General features: G+C 35.5%; 1 protein-coding gene across 3 annotated transcripts in view; it reads left to right on the top strand.

Annotated features, from left to right (window-relative positions):
* The window catches only part of SMARCA2 (SWI/SNF related, matrix associated, actin dependent regulator of chromatin, subfamily a, member 2), a 104741-nt gene that overhangs the window by 39123 nt on the left and 38230 nt on the right, over positions 1 to 27388 (top strand). For all 3 annotated transcript variants that reach the window (XM_042875279.1, XM_042875278.1, XM_042875280.1), the window contains exons 11-25: positions 2842 to 2895; positions 4718 to 4848; positions 5040 to 5100; positions 7856 to 7956; positions 8285 to 8432; positions 11707 to 11870; positions 13609 to 13675; positions 14239 to 14349; positions 15434 to 15676; positions 15971 to 16084; positions 18114 to 18221; positions 20223 to 20309; positions 21154 to 21200; positions 24394 to 24560; positions 26175 to 26338. In XM_042875279.1, the coding sequence (XP_042731213.1) occupies positions 2842 to 2895; positions 4718 to 4848; positions 5040 to 5100; positions 7856 to 7956; positions 8285 to 8432; positions 11707 to 11870; positions 13609 to 13675; positions 14239 to 14349; positions 15434 to 15676; positions 15971 to 16084; positions 18114 to 18221; positions 20223 to 20309; positions 21154 to 21200; positions 24394 to 24560; positions 26175 to 26338 (1767 nt within the window). The remainder of the gene's footprint in view (positions 1 to 2841; positions 2896 to 4717; positions 4849 to 5039; positions 5101 to 7855; positions 7957 to 8284; positions 8433 to 11706; positions 11871 to 13608; positions 13676 to 14238; positions 14350 to 15433; positions 15677 to 15970; positions 16085 to 18113; positions 18222 to 20222; positions 20310 to 21153; positions 21201 to 24393; positions 24561 to 26174; positions 26339 to 27388) is intronic.

The following is a 27388-nucleotide window of genomic DNA, read 5'->3' as shown; positions in this document are numbered from 1 at the left end:
GATTTAGTATATTCACATAGTAAAAATTCATTGTAGAAACAGAATCATAGACTCATTTCAGTTAAAAGGCACCTTTCAAGGTCATCTTGTCCAACTTCCTTGCAATGAACATGGATATCTGCAGCTAGATCAGGTTGCTTAGAGGTCCTGCATAGCCTGACTTTGAGTGTCTCCAGAGATGGGGCATCCACCACCTCTCTGGGCAACCAGTGCCAATCCCTCACCACCCTTATTATAAGAAACATCTTTCTTATATCCAGTCTAAATCTCCCCTCCTTTAGTTTGAAACACTTTCCCCTAGTCCTGTCACAGCAAATCCTGCTACAGAGTCTGTCCTTTTCTTTATTACAGCTCCCCTTAGAGCCTTCTCTTCTCTAGGCTGACCAATCCCAGCTCTCTCAGTCTGTCCTCATAAAAGAGGAGTTTCATCTCTTGGCTCATTTTTTGGTGCTCTAATAGGTTTTCATCTCTCCTGTACTGAGGAGACAGTGTAGTGTGTACATTTACTACTGTAACAAAATGTTTGAGTTCCTTTGATAATGTGTTGAGCTGTTTGTCTCCGTGATACTCAGTTTAGCTATGTATGAGGAACAAAGTATCTTACAGCAGTGTCAATAAAGACATGATTTTCTTTCACTGAAGTAAAATGTCAGTGTGTTACAGTGCTTATTAATGTCCAGGCCTTTCTTGACCTAAAACCTAATGAAAGATTAGCAATAAAATATCTGAGCTCTTAATAGTTGTTTTTTAATTATCCTCTTTCCATCAAACTTTTGCTCATCTGTTAGGAATACAGGAGAGTGCATGCAGATATTACTCTTTTACTGACTTAGAATTCTGTGAATTTGTTATTGCATGGCTACAGCATGCATTGAAGTTGGTGTCTGCTGTGTCTTTTTCCTAGTCTTTTGTTGTTTTTCCTAGTTTTTTCATATGTGCCCATAAGTGCTTCATAATCTACATAAAGTGAAAATTAATCTATGAGCAGCCACAGTTATTTGTTTCATACAGAGAAATGAATGAAAAGAGTTCTAAGAATTTTCTCCTACAAATCACAGTGAGGTAATAGGTCATGAAAAAATACATGCTGCTTTTGCCAGGTGTAATATTATGCAGTCAAAGTGAACCTCGTATTCTTTAGTTGTGTGCTTGAGTTGTAAGCATTGATTATAACTAATTTGCAAAAGCCTCTACATGTTAGAGACAGTCTCAAATGCAAAATAATGGATGTCTGTCCACCTCCTCGTTCATCCAAGGAAAAGTAATATTCTCAAGTAAATGAAGTCTTTGCATTTGAGGCCAGATACATGTTGTTGTAACTTATCCTACCACTCAGTATGAACCGGTTTAGATCTGGCACAGTTCCTTTCTCTGTCAGTAGATGATCATGCTGCTCTGAAATGCTAAAGCAAGCAGCCTTTGAGCTCATATTGATGTTGACCTTAACTGGGCAGCAGCTACTTTTGTATTGAGCAGGACCAATGATATTTGTATTGTCCAGGAAAAAGTATATAAGCCTCTCCTTTTGGTTATTTTTTTCTGTTAAAAAATGTTATATATCCTTGAGGTCCCTTCCAACTCGGGCCGTACTATGATTCTGTGATTATATTTTATAAATATTTTAAAGGCTTTAGACAAAAAGTAGGCTTAGCTGAATTAGTCTATTTTTTTTGTAATACAAGAGAAAGAGTAGTTAACAAAGTTTAGTAGGTATGTGTGTTGAAGTATGAAGGTTATGTAAAATGAGAATCAAGTTTTTCAAAATGTAAAATTGGCCCATTTCTATTACTGCACTTTCACCTGGAGTTCGTGCCTTGGAGATGGATTCTAAGGGCAAAGAATTCGTTTTGATTGGAAACAGATATTGAGGATCATCTCAGTGTTCAGAAGTGCAGCTTGTCTATGCTTTAAAAGAAAAAAAACAAAGCAAAGCAAAATAAAACAACCAGAATTATGTAAATTTATAGCACCTGTTAACAGTACTTGAAAGTTGTTTAAAATACAATTTGAAAGATCTGTTCTTGTTCTCAATGCGATCTATTTGCACTGGTAACCCAAGTAAAACTGTGCTGTAGTGTATCAAAGTCTGCACTGTTATGAGACAGAAGCTGCATCTGTCCTTAGCTGTTTTCAAAACTATTTAGGGAAGTGCCACTTCAGAAGCCATCTGTCTTCCATTTTTTTCATGTCATCTCTGCATTTTTAAATAGGGTAAACGAGGACAGACTTTGGTGAAGAAACACCTTATTTCTCAGAGTAGTGTCTTGAAAGATAAACATCCAACTCACTTCAGCTATTACCATCAAACTTCTTTTTATTTGTAAATTGAGCAACTGTGGTCTGAACTTAAGATATAGCACAAAGAATTTCCAAAGGGCTCTGGTAGTTAGTGTCAGACCAAAAATTAATTGTTTACATACCTGAATTAAAAGTACATGCAGAAATACATCAGCTGTGATGCTTGGTGACATCTCTGAAACTGAGTTTAAATCAGTTTAGAAGAAATCAAGAGTAAATCACGTGGAAACTGTTTGCTGTTGACACTCTCTGTAAGCACTGAGCTGTGATCATGATGAGAAATTCAGAAGGCTAGCCATTTTTCAGATTCATTGCAAGGACTGGAGGTGTTGTATGTACCATGTGGTAAGTGGGCTGTGTGTGCAAATCTGTCTGTATCCGTCTTTTCTAAACTACATGGATTCCAGACACTGCAGACATGGATTGAGACCTATTTGTGGTGCAGAGTAATATAAATGTAGTATCAATTATTCAATATGTAATATCAAGTATTCAGTATGTTCTTGTGACTGATCATGATGCTCTTTACTTCGTTTTTTGTAGAAGGCTGAAGAAAATGCAGAAGGCATGGCATCTGGTCTTGGTCCTGATGGAGAGGTATTGTTTTACAATTTTACAACTTCTCCAATGATTGTCTTGTGGTATGTGCCACTGAGATAGCTTCACCAAAAGTCACGCCCTCAAATGCTTGAAGACCTGTTGTTTCTGAGCGGAAAAAAATGCTATCCAGATTAACATTCATGTTGAAGTTCTGTCTAATAAAAAAGATGGAAAAAGATTGAAACAAAAATGTGTCGAATGTATCACTGAGTATATTGATTAATTCCTCTTAGTTTTTTTACGTGCTTAAAAGTAAACAATTTTCTTGCAACCCATGAGTAGATGTAATTTACTTTTTAAAATGTGGTTGTAATCACCTACATTCTAGCTTCTCAGTAAATTAAAAATTACATTATTGCCACTGTCAATTACCTCTGCTAGAATCATGGAATGACTTGGGATGGAAAAGATCTTAGAAGTCATCTAGTTGCACCCTCCTCCCCACTGTGGGCAGGCTTCCAGATATAGGATGGATGATAGTGGAATGATGACTTAATGTATCAGAATGTTCCTGCTTGCTCAGGCAGATAAAAATGATAAATTTTTTCTGAGTCTTTCTTTGATTAATATTTTTTTATAATAACAACATAATGAAGCAGAACATATTCTGTTTCATTAACATCCTGTTAATGCTGTTTTTCTGTTCCATTTTCACATAAATATTTCATAATTTTAGGTATTATTTTAGTTCTCATCTTTTTTATGCTTTAAATAGACTTCTCCTGGTATAGTTAAAGATTTATCATAAACTCCATTAATATAGTTTCACACTGCTCAAAGAAAATACACATGATAGCACTTTAACTTTGGAATTTGTGAAGAGTATAAGTTTTAAACTCAGTGAATTTGTTTTTAACTGTTTTATTTATTTTTTCCTACTCGTGCATGTTAGGAAAGAATTCTTCAGTGTAGGCAGTAGTAGAAGGCAAAAAGTTTTTAAAGTAGAAATTCTGTGATTAAGTGGGAAGAAGTAACAGAAAAGTGTAATCTTGCTCTTCTAGTTTTTAACAGAAGTGGAGTTAGTAAGAGGACTTCTTATTGCAAGTACTTTATGAACATAACTGAAGTAGTCGGAACAGTAAATCTTTAGAATAGATCTGTATGGGAAAAGAAGGTGATGATGGTGCCTTCTAGAAGGATGCATTATGGAGCAATAGCAGGTGGCAGAGACAGAGAATGGGATAACCCCTTCCAGTGACCAGTGGTGGCTCAAGAGGAGTGCAATCTCTATCCAGAGATGCTGTTCCATTGGCTGCTAACCCTTAAAACGAGTGTGAAGAGGGGTGATCAATTCCTTCTGGTCACTGAGGTGCTTTGTTTGCACTTGAGCTCCTGGGGTTAGCCATGTCTGGTGGCTCAGCCATTGGTTCACACTGTGAACTGGCAATTCTGCTGCAGGCTTTCTTTACTTAAAAAGTTTGAAATTGTTATGTCCTGAACTCTCTATATAAGAGAAGAGGCCACAAGGTATATTTCTTGTTGTAGATGTCCATTGGTATTAACAACTGGAATTAAATGACCATAAGCATACAAACCTTATCTCTTCTTTCATACAGGTCAGCACTGTCTTCTGCTCACTGTTGCTCTTTTTAATCCAACTGAAATCCTGTGATATATTTGTGTATGTCACATAAAGATATGTTACGTACAGAAATACTGTCATTCAGAATTGGCTTCATAGCCACGTGGGAAGCTGTGTCTACTAATAAGACTTTGCTCCTTGTTCAGATCTATAATTCTGAAGTTGCTGTTTTTCATTTTGCATGGCAAGGATGAAATTTAGTTGCCTTATGGTGTGAAATTTTGCTTGAATTTTTAGCCCATAGACGAGAGCAGCCAAATGAGTGACCTTCCAGTCAAAGTGACTCACACTGAAACAGGCAAAGTTCTTCTTGGTCCAGAGGCACCAAAAGCAAGTCAGCTAGATGCTTGGCTGGAAATGAACCCTGGGTAAGTACTTAGCATATGTGTGGGCTTTTCTTTTGATTTGCTTTAATTGATTTATCTTAATTATTCTTTTTTCTTTTTTACTTATTCCTTCTCCTTTCAATTTACTACGTGTAAGCTGAATATGACATTTGTTGAACCTTATCCCTCCTCCTTTTATTATCTGTAATTCATATGCTGTCTTCTCTGTGTAGCTATGAAGTTGCTCCCAGGTCAGACAGTGAAGATGAAAGTGGTTCTGAATATGAGGAGGAGGTATGTGTCTTTAAAGAAATAATAATAACAGTAATGATGTGACAAGTGTTCCAGTAAAAACCAAACTCTTATCCCATATGATATTCTCATCTTTTTAGTAAGGTCAGAAGAAAACCAGTACCAGATGTCCAGTTGTTTTAAGAGTGAAAACATAGGGAATTGTGTTGGAGGCTTAGATTCAGACTGTTGAAATCGAGTTTATTTGACTTGGTACTTCATTGGTGACTTAAATACAGCTGTTCCAAAGGTTAAAAAAGGGAAGAATCTTAAGATTAATACATGTGAATATCCTGACCCTGAAGCACCTGTCAGGGTCTGAAAGTGGGGATTTGTGGTTACCTGATCTGCAGGTGCATTGTTATCAATATAATGACCTCAAAGGATTCCTTACTGCAGGGACACTGAGCCTTTTTTTATTAAACATTTTTGTTTTTTAAAGATTTCCTGTCAATACATACCACTGCTAGCAAGAATACTGTGATTAGTAAGGTTAATAACTGTGTGTTTGGATAAAAAGCTACTGTATGTATCAGACAGAAAGGATATAGTAACAGTGAATAGTAGCAGTAATTAGAGTTAGTAACTAAGATGCAATTTGAGGTAGGAAGATCACTAATACAGTGGCAGATACGGTTTAAAGAGAACTGCAGATTCAGTAAAGTTTTTGGCAGTACTCTGACAACAATAATATTCATGGATTCCAAATTTACCAATGCAGCAAACAGACTTGTGATTGGTTATACCTACCAGTGGATACTTGAGAGCTCATGTATGTGCATACGTATTTGTAAAATTACTGATATCAAATGCATCAAATAGGTTTCAAAAATGGGGGTGGAGGGGAATCTAGAACTTATCTCAGGAGAGGCTGACGGCTCCCAGGAGTGGGCCCATAAGGGAAATCCAAATAAGGGACATAGCCTTGATTCAGAGTTGATCTGTGTCATGGCATGTGCAGTGTCACAGAGTTTAATTTTCAGTGTTGGTGAGTCACAGAGTTCATTCTGTTTACCAGTGAAGCTTCAGCCTATTTCTGAAGAGAAATTAAAAACCAATTAAAAGGAGTATATGCAACATGGTAAGATTCTCAGAGAGAGAAACTCTGCCTTGGATAGAAGTTATGCCGTTTTTATATTGAGACATAAGAGGGCGTAGGACTCCACTGCTTAGGTGCTTTAATTTCTGTTTTCCTACTGAGAAATACAAGGATGATGTTTCTTGTTTTCCTTTATATTCTTTAAACAAAAATTTATTTCTCGCTTTGATTCTCATTTTCTCAGGCGATAAGTTGTTCTGTTTCTAGTTTCTTTTTTGTCAGTGATATTTTCAGGGTGCCTCTGGTATTTGGTATTCAGCCACACGTAAAGAATGTGCTCAGTTCCCCCGCGGAGCTCCTATGTTTGAAGGCCAAGTTCTCAGGCTTGGTTTCTTCAGGTTGCTGACGGCTGTGTCACTGGTGCCTATTGGCAACAGCAGCATGGGGTAGTAGTCTGTAAGTTGTACAAGGTCTGGCAGCCTCTCTGTCACTCTTTGTTGCAGGCCCCTCACAAGCAGCAGACCTCTTTAGGTAGCAGGCCAGGATGACAAATGGGTGCCTCTGTACCCCTCCCTCAGAAGAGAATCACCCACCGCTATCACCCATCGCTTTTCCTTAGTTGCAGTAGTTGTTATCCAGTGGGAATCATGTCTATATCTGTCTACCTCAGTTTAGACAAGTTAGGTCAGTCAGCTGTCACAGGAGGTCGTCCACCTGGGCACATCTTAACACAGTCAAGTTTGCCACTCACCTCTGCTCCAGGAGAAAGGTCCAGACACTACCCACAGACCACAGTCTGCACAGATGCGTCTTCCTTTAAAAGCTCTGGCTGAGTGGATGTTTTCAGACTGAGTTTTCAGGCTGGCAGACATATTTGCTCCTGTTTGTGTTGAGAATCATTTTATGTCAGAATTTTTCTCATTACAGTCAGGTTACCTTGCTAACTGCTCCCTTAGGATTGTAGCATTAGATACTGCAGATGATCAATGCCAGAGGTTCCACAGACAAATACTTTCTAAAGGAGAGAAGAGCTTAGGAGTGGAGAAATACTAATTATTGTAGAGGATTGCATGTATTAAGATGGGAAGTCAGGGACTAGTATCTGTCAGATTTGGGCCACAATTGAGATGTGCCTATGTTTCTAGTACAGGCTCTTCAGCATCTGTTGTTCTGAGTTGGGGAAATGGCTCACAAAAGTCAGTATTCTTTCCTCTTTCTCATTTCTGAAAATTTAAGTTGCTGTTGATCCATTACTGCTGTAGGCAGAGGGAAATTAAATGATTTTTAAAAGAAAAAAAATGTGATTTTTTAAAAATAAGAAATGAAAACCTGTGAAAGACCACACTTGCCAATTTTTTAAACTGCATTAAATTGTCACAAATCTGGAATACAGTACAAAAGCATGCATAGTTGTGGAATTTTCTCCCTGTACTGAGTAGACATAGTAAGACTTCTTAAAATAAGATGATTGAAGGGGAAGATACTTCTTATTTCAGAGATTTGTGACATTATGTTGAAGAATGTATGTCAAACATTATATTTCTGTTTTGCTGTAGTGCAGTTCTATAGAAACATAAGTGTAGGATGGACTTCTGGATTCAAGTTCCTGTCATAAAACACTGACCAGTGAAACCTACCAGTTTGTGAATGCCCACTGAAAGTATCATTTAGAAAGTAGTTACATTTTCTAACAGCTGTTTCTTCTTCTGTGTTATGTAGGATGATGAGGAGGAATCAAGCAGGTTAGAGGCAGATGAGAAGATACTCCTGGATCCTAACAGTGAAGAAGTTTCTGAGAAAGATGCTAAGCAAATCATTGAGTGAGTGTTCTGCACGTGCTACTTTTGTTTTTACTTTTGTTAGGAATTGTGATTTCTTATAGTGGTGTCCCCCAGGAATGGCTTGCTGTAGTTTACAGTGAGTTATAGCTGCTTCTTTGACAAGAAAATCTGCAAAAGGCAGCATGTAATAGTTGGCTATCTTATGTACTGCTAGAAGACTAGCTCCATCCAGAGCACTTGCCAGAGTTTGTGATTAGCATTTCTTTACAAATAAATGTGACCTACGGTCAAAACATACTGTTTACTTTTTTCATTGTTGATTTGTTTGTTTCTGGAAATTTACTTTAATCATTTCTCTGCTTTGCAGGACTGCCAAACAAGATGTGGATGATGAATACAGTATGCAATATAGTGCTAGAGGGTCTCAGTCCTACTACACAGTTGCACATGCTATCACAGAAAGGGTGGAAAAGCAGTCTTCTCTTCTAATTAATGGCACACTAAAACATTATCAGGTGAGAAATAATTGAAACATTATAATATTTAAAATTCGGATAGTGTTAGATATTTCAATGTGGTATTTCAAGTGACAAACACAAGGTTTTTTTAAGTATTACAAGAATTCAATTAGGTTAGAAATAAGGATTCACATGAACAAAGATATCAGTTATCTGTCACAGATAATGATTAATGCTTAGTGCTTGAATTATAATACAACTTTATCTGTGTACTTGTAACATTTTTCATTACAGTTCAATATTGTTTTGTTTTTACTATCCTTCTTGGACCAATGACTGAAACCATCTTGGTTGCAGTTTTGCTTAAAATTTTCATTTGTGGTGTTTAACAGTAATCTTTTCTTCCAATATTTAAAAGTTGAGAATTTAATATTTCAATTAAAATCCTGACGTTTCAGTATACAGTATACACTACAGTTTGGAGAGAAAGAAAACATTTACTATGGAGGATAACATCTCATACTCTTTATAGACATTTAATGGATTTAGTAACTTAAGAGTTTCTGTGTTCTGGCCTAAGCAGAATACACTGAAAATGTCATTAGCAGGTGTTTTTGGCACTTCGAATGTTGTGTTGTTTTCCAGGGAGCTCTATGGACTTTGCATCCTTTATGCCATCTGACCACTCCGTTATCTGCATATCCAAATTAAAAAAAAAAAAAAGCTATTCTCTGAGTTACCATAAAGATGTATGTCTTTGCACTTCCAGAGAACTGGGAGGAAGACTATTTCCTAAGTGCTCAGTGTGTCAGAATTAGTCCCTGTTCTGTATGGTTCTCAGTACTACCATATATTACAGTAGCTTGTTTAAGTTACTTAGAATTCAAGTGTTAAGCTAATTTTGTCTTTTGAAAGCATTTCATTGTTTGTTTGGTTTTTTTAATTGAACTCCTCTACATGGTGGGAGAACAAGAGAATGAACAAAAGGTGAAACGAGCATTCAGACCGGTTGTATGGTCCAACTTTTTCCCTGCAAGGACAATGGAGCAAAGCCTCAGAGCAGTTTTATTATCTCCTTCCTAGGAGATTTTCAGTACCTAAGCAGATCAAGCCCTGAGCAACATGTCTTAGCCTGTTTTGGGCTAAAGATTTCCTGAAACCTATTCCAAAATGAATTATTGCATGATCCTATGTTGGTCCAAAGCAAAACTCCATCTGAATTTGAATTATTTTCTCAAGTTTTTGCAGAAGTGTTTCACATTGAGTACTCAACAAAAAGAGAAAGTTGTTATTTATTAACTGATTTTTGAAAGTGCTGAGTTAACATTTCTAGCACCATTGAGGAACTATTACTAAGACAAGATAGAATCTGATTCACTCTTAGGATAAAAATGTGACTTTCTTGGCTCTGAGGTCCTCTTTATTTTTACAGCCTCATTGTCATATGTTGTCCAGGCTGTACACCAAATGAAGCAGGGATTCATCACAGGCTTGTTTACTGTGTAATCCTTTTTCATTGTCTGGGAAGGTTAATTTGATGCAATAAATAAAGTCAGTGTATGACAGTATAAATTTGATGGCCATATTAGCTTAACATGCTCATGGACAGGAGCGTGACAATTCTTCCTGTATTTTAATTATTTTTTGAAGCATAGAGATATTGTTAAGTCATGTTGATCTGTGTTTTGCAGTGCAATTTCCCTGTGTATCACAGAGTAAAATAATTCAATCTGTGGAGTTAGACAAATAGTGGCAGAAATTACCAGTTAGAACAGATCCTTCAGCTATTTAAGTGATATCTAGCAATTGAACTGGGGATTTTGTTCTTCTTTATATCTTTTCTATTTGATGATTACTACTACAAGAAATAAGAGACATATTTGGCAGAAGAGCTTATGGCAAGAGCATTAATGCTTGTCCGTGGTTCTAGCAGAAATTTTTTGAAGGAGACTTCGGTGTTTTGTAGCTGTCCCCTTGAACCTCTATACTTTCCTGTCCTCTGTATTTTATATCCTTTTTTCCTTCTTAGCTTTTTTTCTGCTTTTCCGTATTTCTTACTGTCAAATTTGGTTAGATTCTTTTCTTGACATAAGAGTACTGATGTATGTCAGGAGAGAAAGTTGAATGATACAGGAAGGACTGGGTCCCTGTCCTCAATTCTGAAGCTACTTGTAAGTGAAACATACAGTTGCAGAATAAATTCTGATCTGTTCTTGATGTCTTGAGTTCAATAAAATTAGTTTCCAGAGAACTTAGTACCCAGATGTAAATCAGTAAGCACATACATAAACCTAGTAAATCAGCAACATTATTTTGAATATTTTCTTGCAGAGACAGTAGAAGGTTACTTCAGACATACATTGTTTTCTCTCTCAACTTTCTTGGACTTCATAATTTAGTTTTCTCTCCATGTCTGAAACGCACTGAAAGTCTGGATCTTAGAAACAGAAACTTAGATTGCAATTGTATAAGTAATCATATACATACACACATGGAAGACCACGTGACAAGTCAGTAATGTGAATCCTAAAACTGTGGTTATAGCTGTGCTTTCTAGTAATGCTCTCTGAAATGTAAAGGTCTCCTGTTATACAGATATCTCTTAGCTACAGTACTCTGGAATCTTTCCAGCTCTGGGATTTTTATATACAAGGTATATGAACGGGGTGTTCTTTGGCAAGGAAATACTGACAGCCAGATACTGGTGCCTGCTACAAGAGGCTCAGAACATCAGTGATGCAGTTGGGAAGTGTGAGGGCTTACCAAACACAAGAGATTTACAAGTGTTGCACAGAATCAGCAGGTTTGATTTTAGAAGATTTTTGATGAGGCACACAAATTGTATTCAAAATGTGCAAGAAGCTTCTGATTTCATTAGTGCTAAAACTGAGGGAGAAATTAATGTAATGTCAGGTGTTCGTCAGCCTTATAAAAGAGTGCCTGCATTTCTTTCTGCAAAAAGTAAAAAAATAAAAAATATTTCTCCATGTATGAAATCTGACTACATTTTGGTCTTTTCCGGTGAACAGGAGACAACATTTTGATATAGCTACTACCAGGAACAATCCTGAAGGATTTTTTTGTTTTGTTTGTGTTTGTTTGTGTCTGCTTATTTTTGTTTAGGTAGGGGGGGAATGAGTAGTGGGTGATTACAGCTAGAGGAGAAAGGGAGAAAAGAAGTTAAGATAGACAGAGATTCTCGTGCTCCTAGAGTTATTGAAGGAAACCCAGCATTTAACTAGGCAGGTCATGAGAATCTTCAGATTTTTACTGTTGATGTTAATTACTTGTGCATGTTTTAAATAACAGAAAATATTATTCTTCATTTCAGCTTCAGGGACTGGAATGGATGGTTTCACTCTATAATAACAATCTGAATGGGATTTTAGCTGATGAAATGGGTCTGGGAAAGACAATACAGACTATTGCACTTATCACTTACTTGATGGAGCACAAAAGGCTCAATGGCCCCTATCTCATCATTGTTCCTCTTTCGTAAGTAGAGAACTCATTCATCTATTATAATTCTAAGCATTACAGGTTGATTTTTTAGGAATACATGCTTGTTTTTCATGTTGTACCAAGATGAGGGGGCACACTGAGACACACTGCACATCTGTGCTTTCATTTTGATTTCTTCCCAAGTAATTGTCTGGAACCAGAAGGTTAACCACATGGCTCATCAAAGAACATGTTTCCACTGGTTTCATGTCTTGTTCTTTTTACAAAACATATAGTGAATTTACCATTGTTTAATCCTTAACCACAAGAGGAGAATGGCATTTTCTTTCAGATTACATACCTGCAGATCCCCCTACTGCTTTAACAGTGATACTCAAAATCTGTTTTTTACTTCTTTAAACAAATGTTACCCCATCAAATAGTAAGCAATATTTGATTAAGATAGGATAGTCTTTTAATTACTGTATGGCTAGCCCTTGCTGTAGCTTTGATGTGTGAATTCACAACTTGGTCATTTGTGCAGTATTATGACTGTAATAATCTGTCTTACTGCCCCCTGTTCCTTTTCCAAGATTCTACTTTTTATAGTAGTTTTATAGATTTTTTTTGCAATGAATTTTGCTTTCACCAAAGACAAGGTGTGAGTTCCAGGGATTTGAAATGCTGAGTTTTAAAGAAAAGCCATTAGGTATTGTAAAATGAATATAGTATCTTGAGGATTTGTTTTCTTATATTTGTGTGTACATGATAAATGTCTTCATTTATATACCAAAGTTCCTTGTCCTTACTGTTAGATAATTCATGTACTGATTGTGTAGAGCATGCAAGTACTGTAGGATTGGGATATATTTTATTCATGGCCATCTTTTATGATTTCTTTTTAAGCATCCTGTTTTCTCACTGTGCTGCATTAGTGGTTAAGTAGCATAAATATCATAGCTATACCTTATTCTATGAGGACATATGACATGCTCTAGTGTGAGCAGAAATGACAAGAAGAAATGCTATAAAGTAAAATGAAGTCAAAAATAAGGGATGTTATTAATATGTATTTTCTTACAGGCACAGTAAAATTGTAAAATTTCATTTGAGTACTCACTATTGCTTTTTTCCTGTTTTTGTTTCTGAAAGAGAAGAGCTGAAATTCTTATAGGCTTTACAAAAGGCTTCCTTCTCTATCTTTTTCCATATTCTAACATTAATAGCCATTGCTTCTGCCATTGCAGGTCTAGTTATTGAAAGAAAAAAAAAGATCTACTTTTGCTGCACTTAAAAAGCTGTTTGTTGTGACCTTGTGGTGGAAATAAAGTGCAGATGTCAGGACCTGCATAGTTGCACTCAATGACATTAATGTCATTACAGTGGAAAATAGATGAATTCTACTGTCAACATCATAAGGCTGTATTTTACAAGTTACAAACTCACTTTGTGGATCCTAAGTAGTGTAAAATAATTCACAAATATATTTTCTATTCTGGTTTACCTCTCCTGCCCATAATATACTCCAGAATATCAATATTACTATAAAATACAATCTGGATTAATTTTGAAGAGGCTTCTGAATGTGAGCTGAAAGATATTTTTCCCATTTTTTTCCTGTTTCCATTTCTCTCAAATGCAAGATTTTTGTTACAGTATATGATTTTTATTTTCTTTAATTTACTTAATTTAATTATGGGGATTGATTATATGGAATGTGTTGAAAATTATGCATCCACTGGGAATTACAATCTGAATTACAAGTAATGAACTATTTCTTCATCTATGGTAGGACGTTATCCAACTGGACATATGAATTTGACAAGTGGGCTCCTTCTGTGGTGAAGATATCTTACAAGGTTTGATTCACTTTTTATGTGATTATAAATGTGAAGGGTTGAGAATAAAGACTGTTTTTCCTTTGCTTCTGCATGCATTTCCAAATTTGTCACATATATTTCATGTACAAGCAGTGAGAATTAATCATCCTGAGAAGATGACTGTAATGAACTATAATTGCTTTCAGATAGTGAAATGCAGAAGAAAATTGTTAATTACCATATTTTGCAAAGCTTCTAATGAGAACAATACAAATGAGCAATACTTCCCATTTTATACATAGCTGACTACTTTGCCTTTTGACTACTGTAGTAGTGATGAGGAAGGCAATAGTAATAAGACTAGACTAGCATGTTTTCATTCCCTGGTATTTAAAAAAAAGAAAAAGAAAAAAAGAAGATTGTGTATTCTAGCAACAAGTTAGGGGAAGGACATTGAATAAGTTTGGAATATATAAATAAATTCTTTTCAATGCTATAGGATTCATGTGCTTGCTCTGCGTCTACTTATTCCTAAAAAGATGGACCTGATTACTTCCTTGGAAGAATGAATCACAAAATACTCATTTCCCTCTCTCTTTTAGGGTACACCTGCAATGCGCCGCTCACTTGTTCCTCAGCTTCGAAGTGGAAAATTTAATGTTCTTTTGACTACATATGAGTACATAATAAAGGACAAACATATTCTTGCTAAGGTAATAATGACTATTGTCTCTTAATGGCAAGATGTACAAATACTTTCATATGGTACACAAAACAGAAACATAGAATCATAGAATGACTTGGGTTGAAAGGGACCTTAAAGATCACCTAGTTCCAACCCCCTGCTGTGGGCAGAGTTGCCAACACTAGATCAAGCTGCCTGAAGCCACATCCAGCCTGTTTTTGGACACCTCTGGGGATGGGGCATCCGCAGCTTCTCTAGACAGCCTTGTTCGAATGTTTCACCAGCCTGTGAGGAAAAAAATTTCCTCCTAGCATCTAAATCCCTGCTTTTTTAGTTTAAAACCATTCCCTTTGGCTCTGTCACTGTCAGACCGTGTAAAAAATTGATCCCTCTCCTGCTTATAAGCTCCCTTTGTGTACTGGAAGGCTGCAACGTGGTATCCCCAGAGTCTTATCTTCATGATGAGCAACCCCAGCTCTCTCAGCATTTCTTCATAGGAGAGGTGCTCCAGCCCTCTGAACATCTTTATAACTCTGGACCCCCACTAACAGCTCCGCAACGTCCTTGTACTGGAAGCTGCAGCCTTGGATGCAGTACTCTAGATGGAATTTTGCCGGATGATAACTGACAATATGAGCAACTTTATTTCAGCATCCACTGCGACTTTCAGCTTCCGCATTAAAAACTAGAAAGCTAATTTGAAGTGTAGTAACAGAAGCGGTCTTAACTATCCTGCTTCATTCACAAATAAAAACATGACACTAGTTGAATCAAAGCGAGGTTGAGGGTTTGCTGTTGCTTGAAAGCTTAGTTATTTGGATTGAAAATTCTTTTGTCTTTTGTCAAGGTTGTTGTTGCAAACAGATTTATTTGGAAATCGTAGTCTCTTTCTTCCCATCTAAATCATATTCTGACCTTAAGTAGTCAGACATCCCAAATTCTTTTTGCTGTTTGTAAGGCCACCCGTGCTTCGATAATGCTTGATATATTTTTTATTTCCTTTATTGATGTTTCACATTTGAAATATTTTTGATTTACACCTGTTGGGAAGAATTTCTGTCTGGCTTAGCTTTGCCAACTTTCCTTTTTTTAATTTTTTTTTCTTTTTCCAGATTCGATGGAAATACATGATAGTAGATGAAGGTCATCGAATGAAGAATCATCACTGCAAACTGACTCAGGTCTTGAACACTCACTATGTGGCCCCTAGACGAATACTACTGACTGGGACACCATTGCAGAATAAATTGCCTGAACTGTGGGCTCTTCTCAATTTTCTTCTTCCAACCATTTTCAAGAGCTGTAGCACCTTTGAACAGTGGTTCAATGCTCCATTTGCCATGACAGGAGAAAGGGTACTGTATCAGGATTTTATTTTTTTTTTTTTGAACATCAGAAACAAAATACTTGGCATGAGCTCCATTTTGTTTTCAGAAGCACAGTAGCGCTTAAATTCTCTCTGGTATTTAAGGATTTAATGTAATTAAAAGCTACCTTTTCTAATGCCAGAAAATTTCAATTTTTTTTTTTTTTTTAAACTCTGAATCAGTTTGATTGTAACATACAATTAATGCACATACTTGGCTTTCATGTGAGATAAGACATGACATAGTAAGTAGTCTTGTAGTGACTTCTATAAACTTCTGTAGGTGGACTTAAATGAAGAAGAAACTATTCTGATCATCCGTCGTCTCCACAAAGTACTCCGACCCTTCTTGCTGAGAAGACTGAAGAAGGAAGTGGAGTCTCAACTGCCAGAAAAGGTTTGCAGTGAAAGAATTTGTGGAAGGGGTCTAATACATTTTTTTAAAGTATTATGTGATAAGGTTTTTTTCAGATTTATTTTACAGAAGAGTGGTTCTTTAACAACTGTGGGTAGCTTTTTTTTTTTTCATAACTCCTTGCAAAGAAAGCTGAGGAATCCTGAAGACCTGAAGTTTCTGTATTCTCAGTCTTCATCCTCAGTCTTGCAGCTTTAATTCTATTTGTCATTCATGATAAGTGTAAGGCCATCAGCTTAGTTCTCTTGGAATTTGAAGTGGTAAGTGGGCATTAGATTCTGTCCTATCCCATCTTCCCCACACTGGGTAGAACCTTTTTAACCATTGCACAGAAAATCATTATTATTACTGACATTATAAAGTGGACAGAATTTTATTGTAAATTTGTAACTCCTATTCCAGGAGTTCTGAGTTACGTGCAGTGTCAAAAGTTTATTTTGTTTTGTTTAAACGTAGAATGTAGATTTGTAATCAGAATGTAAAATTATGTTCTGATTTGAAATGTTGTCTTCATGCATCTCATTTTGTTCTATTCCATCTTCCTCTGCTGTCCTGTATCACCTTTCAGTTTTATTCTCAAAATAACGACAGTAGATATGTTGATATGGTTTTTTTCTGTTCTTTTTTCTTTTTTTTTTTTTAAAGTAAATTTGAAAGCACAGTAAGGAAAAATTTGCTTCTAAGGTCTTCTGGGTTGAAGCAGTACCAAAAGTGATTTTTTTGTATGTGTGGCATTTCATGAGTTAAAGAACAGTGAATGAACAAATAGCTCTGTACATACATACTTAAATGGAAAGTTTAAGTCTTTCTCATTTTTGTGGCTTGTGAATGCTGTTACTGCTGTGGCTTTCTGTTCCTTCAACAGTCAGATTATTAGCACCCTCCTATGCAACATCTTTTTGAGAATGAAGCATACTTAACTTAAAAAATATTAGTAATTTTTTAAAAATTCTAATTTAGGCTTCTAATTTAATCCTAATTTAGTGGACTCTAAGTCCAGTTAAGAGTCAGTGTTTTTGATAAATCTGTTAACAGGCACTGGAGAAGGGAGGCTTTAGAAGTTTTTGTTTCCATACCATGTTCAGAAAAGAAAGTAGTTACTTCAGCTAAGAGCACTAAACTTGTTGACCCAATCAGTTCTGTTTGATCTTATTACATCTTGGCAAAGAAGACATTAAGGAGATAGTTACTTCTCTTTTTATGATTTCATCCTCCTGTCCTTTTTATATGGAAATAACTTTATAATTTCTATTGGTTATTTATTACTTACTAGACAGCTTATTTTTCTAGTCCTTTTGTAAGATTTCTGGTCAATCCGGCTTTATTATGGGACTGCTATTTATTCATTTATTTATGTTTACACATAATTAAAAACATAATGCCTGTAATTCAGAAGTTGGGTGATAGAAAAAATATGTTAGAATGGAATATGAATTGATTTAAAGGCAATGAACAGTCAAAACTTGCTTTCATAAATGCAGTTGTACAAAGGAGAATAAGAACTTAAACTGACTGCATTCTAGTTTAGGTATGCATAATGCTAGATAGGCATGTAAGGGATACTTATGCTTGTTTACTAAATGTACAACAATGATTTTTGTTGTGCTTTGCAGACATCATAACATCCACAGGCTGTTAAGTGTACATGCTTGGTTCTTGGTTTTGTTTTTATTTTATTTAAACTCCATGTTAAACAGTAAGTTAAACATTACTTAAACATATTTTTTAATTATTAAAAGATGAGAACAAAGTGTTCAGAAGTTTTGCAATTACACTCTCAGAATCCAGCTGTTTAATGGTAGTTCTGACTCACAGATAATGCTTTGATGTACCTATTGCTATGCTTGCATTTTGTTTGCTGCTTGCTGAAATCAAAGGTGCTGTTAGGTTATGGATAAAAGAGTAAGTTCTTTGGTTAGTATTTTAGGATGACAAGAACCTGCAGCTAGATTCTGCTAAAATTAGTATATCAATGTGTTTGTTTGTTTGTTTGTTTGTTTTTAAACTCTAGGTGGAATATGTGATCAAATGTGATATGTCTGCTCTCCAGAAGATCCTATACCGACACATGCAAGCCAAGGGAATCCTTCTTACAGATGGTTCTGAGAAAGACAAGAAGGTACAAGACACAGACTAGAACACACAGGAAACAATGCATTAAAATTACTTCTTGAACATATGACTTCTGTTTCATGAAGTTAGTATGTAGACTGTTCCTGCAGGTATCTTTGACTGTAGCTTTTCTTCACTATTCACAAGGAAAAAAAAAAAAAAAAAAAAAAAAAAAGAAACAGTAAGTGTGCATACATTTCTCAAATAGACAATATTTAAAATTAAAAAAAAAAAAACAAACAAAACAACAAACAGTATTTCTCTTGGTTGAGTTTAAGAAGTTATCTGAGTAATTGTGCTTGCAGAAGCCCTGGCTGTGAGAGGCTATTCTTGTCATCTTCCAGAGCTCTTAGCTTAAATCTGGTTTTGGACAGCAATCATATTTAATTAATCTATTAATGAAAAGGTTCTTAAGAGAACAGTAGGATTCAGATTCGTAGAATTGGATGTTAGAATGCATATTAATAAATGTTGATTATGACACTGTGGGTCTTCAGCTAATACAGGAAAAGGAGATTTCCATTCATCAGCTTAATTATGTATACAGTATATGTTATGACATTATGATTAAAGTGAAATACGTTGAATGCACCGTGAGAGTTCTTGCTATAGAGGACTTGAACACTGCAGAACAGCTAGCATACAAGTTTTGTTTGTGCCTACTTGGCTCTACTCTGTGCATTTTACTCATATAATGCAAACACATACTGTCTTTTCACCATCCTTGTGCAGGTACACTACCTCAGAATGTTTTGTTGATTCTTCCATAGTTGCTTCTCCAGTGCTTTAAGTGCTTCTCCTTTTTCTTTAATTACTTCGGACTGGCTCTGTTGTGTTAAGACTTCCTCTACTTCCAGTCTTCAAGGGTATCATTTTTCACTGTCTTCCAACCCTCTCTTCATTCACTTTCTTGTCTATGACTGCTTTATCAGGCACTTTTATTCAATGCTACTCATTGCCAGCAGAGGGAGGCGAAGGTTGTTGAGCACTTGTAAGTTCATTCAACAAAAAACTGCTGTTAGTTAAAAATCATGTTTTTTTGCCAAGTCTAGCCAGCGACCAGCTCACATGAGAGAGAATACATTAAGCAACAGAGCTTCAGGAAATAGTGTGAATATGAATACCTTTTCAAGAAAATTTGAGATGATTTTGAAAAGAATAAAAAACAAGTTTTAGGTGTATGGAGTACCCACTCCAGATGTAAAATTCCTGTTCTTTTGTAAATGATTTTAGTTTTAGATGTTATGAAGTTATGTTCTTAGTGCACTTTCCAGTAAAGATTAGAATATTACAAGTATGTAATATGACTGGATAGCATAGTTTTTGCAGTATTATCTGGTTTTATTTTACCTTTATTAGTCCACTACGTATAATTGTGTTGTAAATGTACAACTTAGTCTAGCACCTAGTGATTCTTGAGTGTTTTTTCTCAGCTGAACTGAACATTGTCTGAATTCTGTCCTGCTTCTAAGAAGGGTTCACTACAGAGTAGGTTTTGAAAATACAGTTTGTGAAATACTAGAACACCTCATGCGCTGTGTTTAGTTAGTCTTTTTGCTGTCTGTTGTCTTGTGTTTTGCTTGGCCCGGAAAGGAGGAGCAGATAATATAGAATTGAAAAGCATCCAGCTAGTACTGTTTCCTTCCAGGAGGGCTCATATCCAAAGTAGTTCATATTGTGAATGGTAAGCAGGACAAAAGTTGTACTGTTTCTGACTCTGAAGATAAGACAAAATACCTTTTGCAAATTACGTTCAGGTCTTTGTTTTACATTATAGAGCATCTTTATGATAGGTGAATTTATGCAGCAAGATAATTGCATTACAGATTATGATCTTCTTTGTTTCCTATGTTTTTTTTTCTTTCTTTTGTTGTTTTTTTGTTTATTTTTTGTTTTAATAACAATTTGGTGTTTGGATTAACTGCGTTTAAAAAATGTCTTTTAGAAGCTTCTTTAATTAGGTAGGAAATGAAATTCAGCATTTGATTTGCATTGTTTATTCCTGTAGGGAAAAGGTGGCGCAAAAACTCTTATGAACACCATCATGCAACTGAGAAAAATATGCAATCATCCATACATGTTTCAGCACATTGAGGTAAGGTTGCCCGGTTTGATTTTGAGTTGTTTTTATTCGGTATAGCTAACAGCAGTAGAAAACTGCTGTTGAAGCTTGAGTCTCTGATAAGGAACAACTGCACGCATAATTTGTGTTGGAAAAGAGACATTTGGAAAGCACAGTAATTCCAGTCTTTTATATTTATTGGCAATCCAAAGTCTAGTTTTAAAGCATTTAGTCTTGTTGAGATACCATCTCTAAAAAATGAAGGTTTTTTTGTTTGTTTGTTTGTTTAAAATTCAAGACATTCCAGACTAACTTAACCCCTACCCAGAACTAATTTGTGACATAGGGTATGTTAGTCCAGAGTGCCAAGCAGTAGAGAGTCTTTATAACTAGCAGACTGCTTATCTTTCACTGTATCCAAAATCGTCCTATTCTATCCACCTTGTTTGTCAACAAAAATATGCTGTTGATCTCTCAGAAGGACCCAAAGTACGTAAATAAGCTAGTACATCTAGGAAGTATCATAAATATCTGAAATTGAACTACATTTGTGCATGGACAAATACCTACTCTGATGCACGGTTGTGGTTACACTGTTCATTCTTTTGATTGTTAACTAATCGAGTAATTTTCAATTGGTTCTTCTGGTAGTTAGTGTAATTTAATTAGGCTCTACTGTATTTGCAATCTGAGTTTCAAATAATAGCAGTACAGAGAAATATTAAGCAAAGCAGTAGTGCAACAAGGTGGATACCAACAGTATCAGCGTAATAGAGCTGTAACTCTTAACATTCATATATTTAATGTAGTTGAAATAAAGGTGCATAATTTTGGTTTCCTTTTTGTAATAATCTCTTTATTGCTTGTAACTCTACAGGAATCCTTTGCTGAACATTTAGGCTACTCAAATGGTGTCATCAACGGGTAACTCATTTTTTTCTTCCTTTTAGTATAAACTGTTTTAGGACTACTGCATCATATCCATTTTCTAGAAGATAGAAGCTAACAAACATAAGCAGTTTCTAAATTAAATCAGGGTAATATTGTTAAGAAGACTCCTAATAACCATAAGGCAAGGCTATCTCCATAGTCACCCTCACATCCAAGACACTACTCTTACTTGAAGTATTATTTTGTCCCTGAATTAGCAGTTGACCATCTTCAATGTTCTTTATTGGTAATGAGAATTCTTTCTCTGACTAATGCTCTGTCTGTGCTCCATCACTAATTCCTGAATGAGAAAGTTGTTTCTCTGACTAATATCTAGGAGTATTGTATCATAAAGAGAAGAATTCACCTTAAGCAGATAATGGTTATGGGAGTCTGAAGATGGATTCTGAGACTTTCTTAATGTAAGACCAGAGATTTGCTCACAGGATCCCTCTGTTCACTGAAATTTCAATTCTCATGGTTGGAATACATGTGATAAAAATATTTCTCTTTCTGTGGGAAGAGTATTTCCTGTTGCTTCAAGGGCCTTTTAATTTTTTTTTTTATTATTATTATTATTATTTTTTTTTTTGTGAAGCTAAGTTGTAATATGCAGGTTCCTTTATTTTTTAAAATATTACCTTATGTAGCAAAAGCGATCCATCTAAAAGTTCTTACATGCTTGATTGGATGTCTCAATAGCTGATTCTGTATACATCTATGTTTGCTTTTTCTCTTCTCTCCTCAAAGCTAAGGATAACTCTCCCATTATTATACTAATCCAGGCCAAGAAAATAGAACATGAAAGATGAATGTCCAGTTGTTACTGCATGCCGCACAATAAAACTGAAACCCTTGCAAAGTATTTTTGCCACTTCTGAACTACTGTGTTTCATATATATCAACTGATTACAGCTAACTGCATGACTGAGAACTCACTTGTGCAACATTCTGTTGTGATAGATTTCACACAGGCCAACTTTTACCATTTGTTTATTCTGAAACAAGACAAAGTTTATTCATCAGACAACGTTAATTCATATAATTCCCATTATATTGTACTAAACAGGAAATTTGAAATCCACAGTCTCAGTCTTTGAGAGATGGATGGATGGAACAGATGTTTTGTTTCCTTCTTACTGGAAGACATACTCACTATGCTAGTCTTTTCCAGAATACACTCTGTCTGACACGTGTAAAAAATTCTAGCTCAGAAGCAATTCTACAAAGAAAAAGGAAAGAACACTATAACTGCTGGAAACCACGTGTCCTTCTCACACAGACTGAAAATTGCTGTGTTAAGATAGCACTGGCTAAGCAGATAAGGGTTTTAGAGGATTGTTCCTGTCATTATTTTATACAGGTCCACGGTATTCTATAATCTACCTTGCACATACTAGTTCTGAGTACCACTAGTCCCTGCACATGGAAATGCAGTACATTTTAAAATTCAAAAAATATTCCGCAGTATTTCAGATTGATTTGCCATTTCCTCATTCTAGATAAGTTCAGACTTCCTAAACTGAATCCTTAGTTTATGTGTCATTCCAAATTGTTCATTACATCTTCCTCCAGCATTCCGTCTCTCCAAGCTCAAGTGTTCTTAGCTCTTGACTTTCACAAAAGTATGAAATTTCCTTTTCTTAATTAGATTCCCAGTAGAAATTATTTGATATCAGGATACCTTGTATATAAGAGAATTCTCCTCACTATTACTAGCTCTCACTGTGATACGGTGTAATGGTCAACCATTTGTTATACTGAAGAGTCCTTATAGTTAGATGACTTACTGATCAGAGGCAAATGGTAGCCCTGTGATGTATGCATATGGCTTAGTGTTTTCTTGGCAGTGCGGACTTGTGCTTGTGAAGAAACTTTGGGAGAATTCCTATCATGGTGTATTTTTTGTCTCTTTTATAGGAGGGCAGAGGAGATGCAGGACACATATTTAAGGCAAAATAACCAGTACTAGACCTCTTATGTGAGGCTTTTATGACTCTCCACTCATTACAGGAGAACAGGCAGAGAAGGCGGTAAAATGGTGTCTTTCCATGCCTGTTCTAGAAACTACATAGAAACCAGACACCTGAAAGTTACTGCAGTGATTCTCCAAAGACGTCATAAGGAATTTTCTTTCTTGTTCCTTTCAAGTTCTTTAACTTCTCTACCATCTTTATTCTAAATTAAAGTAACACTTCTTACACTAGTTATTTGAAATGAAATAGAACTTTTTTTCTTGGCACTTCTTCATCCAACTGTCCATAAACGTATGCTTTTAGAAGAAAGGCGTGTATCTTGTACCTGACACTTGCTGCTTTTTTAAAAAAACTTGTTTTTTTTAGTCAGACCTCTTGGCTCCTAAACAGTTTAGTCTATTGCTAAGTGTTTATGTATGTATGCATATGAGAAGATTATGTACCTTTTTTTTAATTATATAGTTGATAATGATAAATCATATTTGTAGGATATAATGAAGGTTAGAAAAAAGTGAAATTTATTTCTGTGATACACATCTTTGTTATGTTGATTCAATCATCCTTTTTGCTTTAATTCATTTTCTTAGTTATGGATTGAATTTCAGCACTAGCAGTCTGTTTTGTGGTTCATAGCATAGGAGAAAGAGAAGCAGTTAAGCAAAGCAACTAAACATTGTGCAAGACTGCTTAAGGGTACACGTTGAAAGTTTTTATTCTTATAAAGCTTCTGCTGTTATCTCTGTATATTATCTCTGTCCAGTTTGGAATTCATCTTTTGCCTGAGCATAGTAGGAAGGGAGTTTTTTCTTGTAGTTGAATGGAAAGATTTCTGACATATACCTGTCTAGAGCATCTTGTAGCTGCAAAAACAAACACCTGTTGAAAGCAAAATTAACAGGTGAATGCCTCAACAAATAAATGGCTTATTACTTAGGTGAGAAATAATGTTTGTTTTGATGCACAGTGAGACAGAATTCAATTTCGTAAAGGCAGTTGTGGTTGTAAGTCCACACTGAAGAAAAATCTGTTCCAAGCAGGAATTCACATGGGTGTTTATTTTTTATTAAATCAACATAAAGCAAATCAAAAAGATGTATGAGTCTTGTTTATCTTAACTGAATCTTTCTGTTATGCTACGATGTGACCATGACTAAAAACTTTTCTATTTGTAGGCTTATTCTAGTATTTACTGTGCTTCCTCTCTTAAACAGAGCTGAACTTTATCGGGCCTCAGGGAAGTTTGAGCTGCTTGATCGCATCCTACCAAAGTTACGAGCTACAAACCATCGTGTGCTTCTTTTCTGTCAAATGACATCACTCATGACCATTATGGAAGACTACTTTGCCTTTCGAAATTTCCTCTACTTGCGTCTTGATGGTAAGCTGAATGAAAACAGAATGAGTAAGTTAGGGACGGGCATCCTTTGTTAATCCAGATCATGGAATACCTAAGTTCTCTTCATAGTAAGCCACTGCTGTGATTTGACTCTACACAAGTGTGAACAGGTTCAACAGTTCCATGAAGGAAAAGCCTGCAAGGATATTTGTTATGAAAGTATAGCTACAGACCTATAAGGTGCACTACACTGGAACATTCCCTGTCCTTACATATCAGGCACTGAGCAGGGTGTACTTACGGTGATTATTTAGTAGAGTCGATCTGAGATATATCTGTCTTCCTGTCTCTTTGACTTTATCTTTCATCCATTTAACATCTAAACCATTTGGCTGAGGGATTGTTCTGATGAACATTCATGTTCCTGGAATGCAGAGGATGTAGAGATCTACAATCCACTTGTTAGTACCTAAGTTGTCTGAAAATATTCTTTTGATTATAGATGTGAATGGTGGTATTTTGACTAGATTCCAGTGGAATTAATTGATTGGTGACTAAAGATTCATCACCATTCTCCACAGGTTACATGAATTTCAGTGAAAAATAAAATGGTACCTATAGATTTCTTTTGATTTTTACAGGAAGATCGCTAGCCTCAATTATTTAATATATAAATAGGTAGCTTTTTTACATTTAAATGGAAAAAAAAAAAAAAAAAAAAGGAAACATAATTGAGAAGTATTGAAAGAAAATAAATAAAAATTCAAAATCCTATGTGGAAATCCCATGTTTCCATTGTGGTTTTCTTCTGTGATGAGTGTCTCTATCTCCGACCTTCTTAAATATTATTTCTTTTTAATCAATTTATCTCTCACGTGGTGCTGTTGTAGAGGACCAGCAGCACTTACCAAAATGCCTTTTCAAGAAAAGCAGTGGTATAAGAAAAATATGAAGAACAGCATGAATAAATGAGCATTTAAGGTCTTTTGACTATTCTTGGGTACTGCAATGTTAATTAACATTGAGAAGTATACCAGTCCTTTTCAAGTGTTAATGAATATAAAAACTTCAAACAATGTCCTTCTCAAATATAAATCAAGGTAATGAAACTGAGCATAAGCTTACTGTCTTGTGTCACAGGATGTCTTGTGCTTTTTTCATGCTAGAATGTCAATGGCAATACACAGTATGATAAATACAATATTTTTGTTGAGATACAATATTTTTGTTGACATATTAAGAATTTTCAGTTCTTCTTATTACTGTGACTCCTAAGATAAATTCTGACGTTTTGATTAATCAATTTACTAATGACTTCTAAAAATACTTAGATACATTCAACTCTGTTTGTGTATAATAACTTCAGTTGAAATTTATGTGAGTTATAAGAAGTATAGCAATGCTAGCTGGCATTTTGAAGTCTACACTTGAAATGTCAAAAATAAACCCTCAAGTATTTTGCAGTCCTTCTCTCAAATGTAGTAAAAACAGGTGACAGAAACATCCATGGGCAATATTTTATTTATTATTATGGAAAATACAGCAGAGATCACAAGGAGCAAGTGAGCTAAAATTTCACTGCCTCCTGTACATTTAGGCATTACACTGTATTTAGAGTATTTTGGTTCACATCATTGTTATGTTTTTACTTTTCAGGCACAACAAAATCAGAAGATAGAGCTGCTCTCTTGAAGAAGTTCAACGAACCTGGGTCACAATACTTCATCTTCTTGCTGAGTACAAGGGCTGGAGGGCTAGGCTTGAATCTCCAGGCTGCTGATACTGTTATAATCTTTGATAGTGACTGGAATCCTCATCAGGTGATTACTATTTGCTTATCTGCAAGCAAATTGCAAAGAATTCATGATGGTTTTTTTGGGTTGCGTCTTTAGTTCGAGGTTATATTCTGAGGTAAATGGTATTGATACAGCATTCTCGTTTGGGAGCAGTTAGTAAGACAAACTACTACCGTCAAGAAATGTGTCAGTTTGAATCAGTGAAGTAATTCTGAGTTTGTGTAATTATTTTGTCTGTCTCCAGGGATTCTCAGCTAGGGGTCTTCTGGTCTTGTACCAGTACTATAGCTATACTCATTCTTTATTGATCAGAGCTCTAACAAGTATTCCTCATTTTGATTCTGCAGTAGTTTGTAGTATTTTAGAAAAGGTTGTGCAGATCAGTGCTTTGTCTCGAGAAGTTAATGGCCATATCAGTCTTGTCCTGAGACACTGGTGGTGGCTTATTTCTTCTTCTCAGTTTAAAATTTAAAAAAAATAAGAGGAAGCTGGTCTTTGTCACTTAGTGCATTTTATAATTGTAACAACAGAAGTTAGGTATCTGTGGGAAGTACCTGATTATAGTGATTATGCATGTCTTTTCAGCTTTTCAGCTAAAGTTGTAAGCTAATCACCTAAATGTTATTAAGTGCAAAAATAAAGGTTAAGACATGGAAGAATTTTACATAGAACTTTGAAAGCAGCAGTTGCATAAATGCTCTGGTAATCAGTTTAAAACAGAGCTTGTGAAATCTGGAGCAATTACTTTAAAGGCTTAAAAACCACCTCAGAAGGCACTTAATTCTTTATATTCTTGGTTATCTCTGTCACCTTCACAGACAGTTTTAATGCAAGTATATTTTAACAGTTGGATAGCAGTAAATCTCACATTAGAGAATGTTTCCTAGAGAATGTAGTGGACAGATTATTAAATAAAAAAATTTGTGCAGTTTTCATTTTGCTTTTCGTTGAGAATCACTTGTTACTTCTAATAAGCAACACGCTAAAGGAGATGCTTTTGTTTGTTTTAGCACGTAAGCAGCATATTTCAAAAAGGAAAAACTTCTATTTCCTCATTTTACTGTCCTGTTCTTC

Source organism: Lagopus leucura, unplaced genomic scaffold, assembly GCF_019238085.1.
Source record: "Lagopus leucura isolate 7727_CA_CO unplaced genomic scaffold, USGS_WTPT01 Super-Scaffold_100014, whole genome shotgun sequence".
Taxonomy (NCBI): Eukaryota; Metazoa; Chordata; class Aves; order Galliformes; family Phasianidae; genus Lagopus; species Lagopus leucura.
The sequence above is the reverse complement of the archived record's forward strand: the minus strand, read 5'-3'. Positions and strand labels throughout refer to the sequence as shown.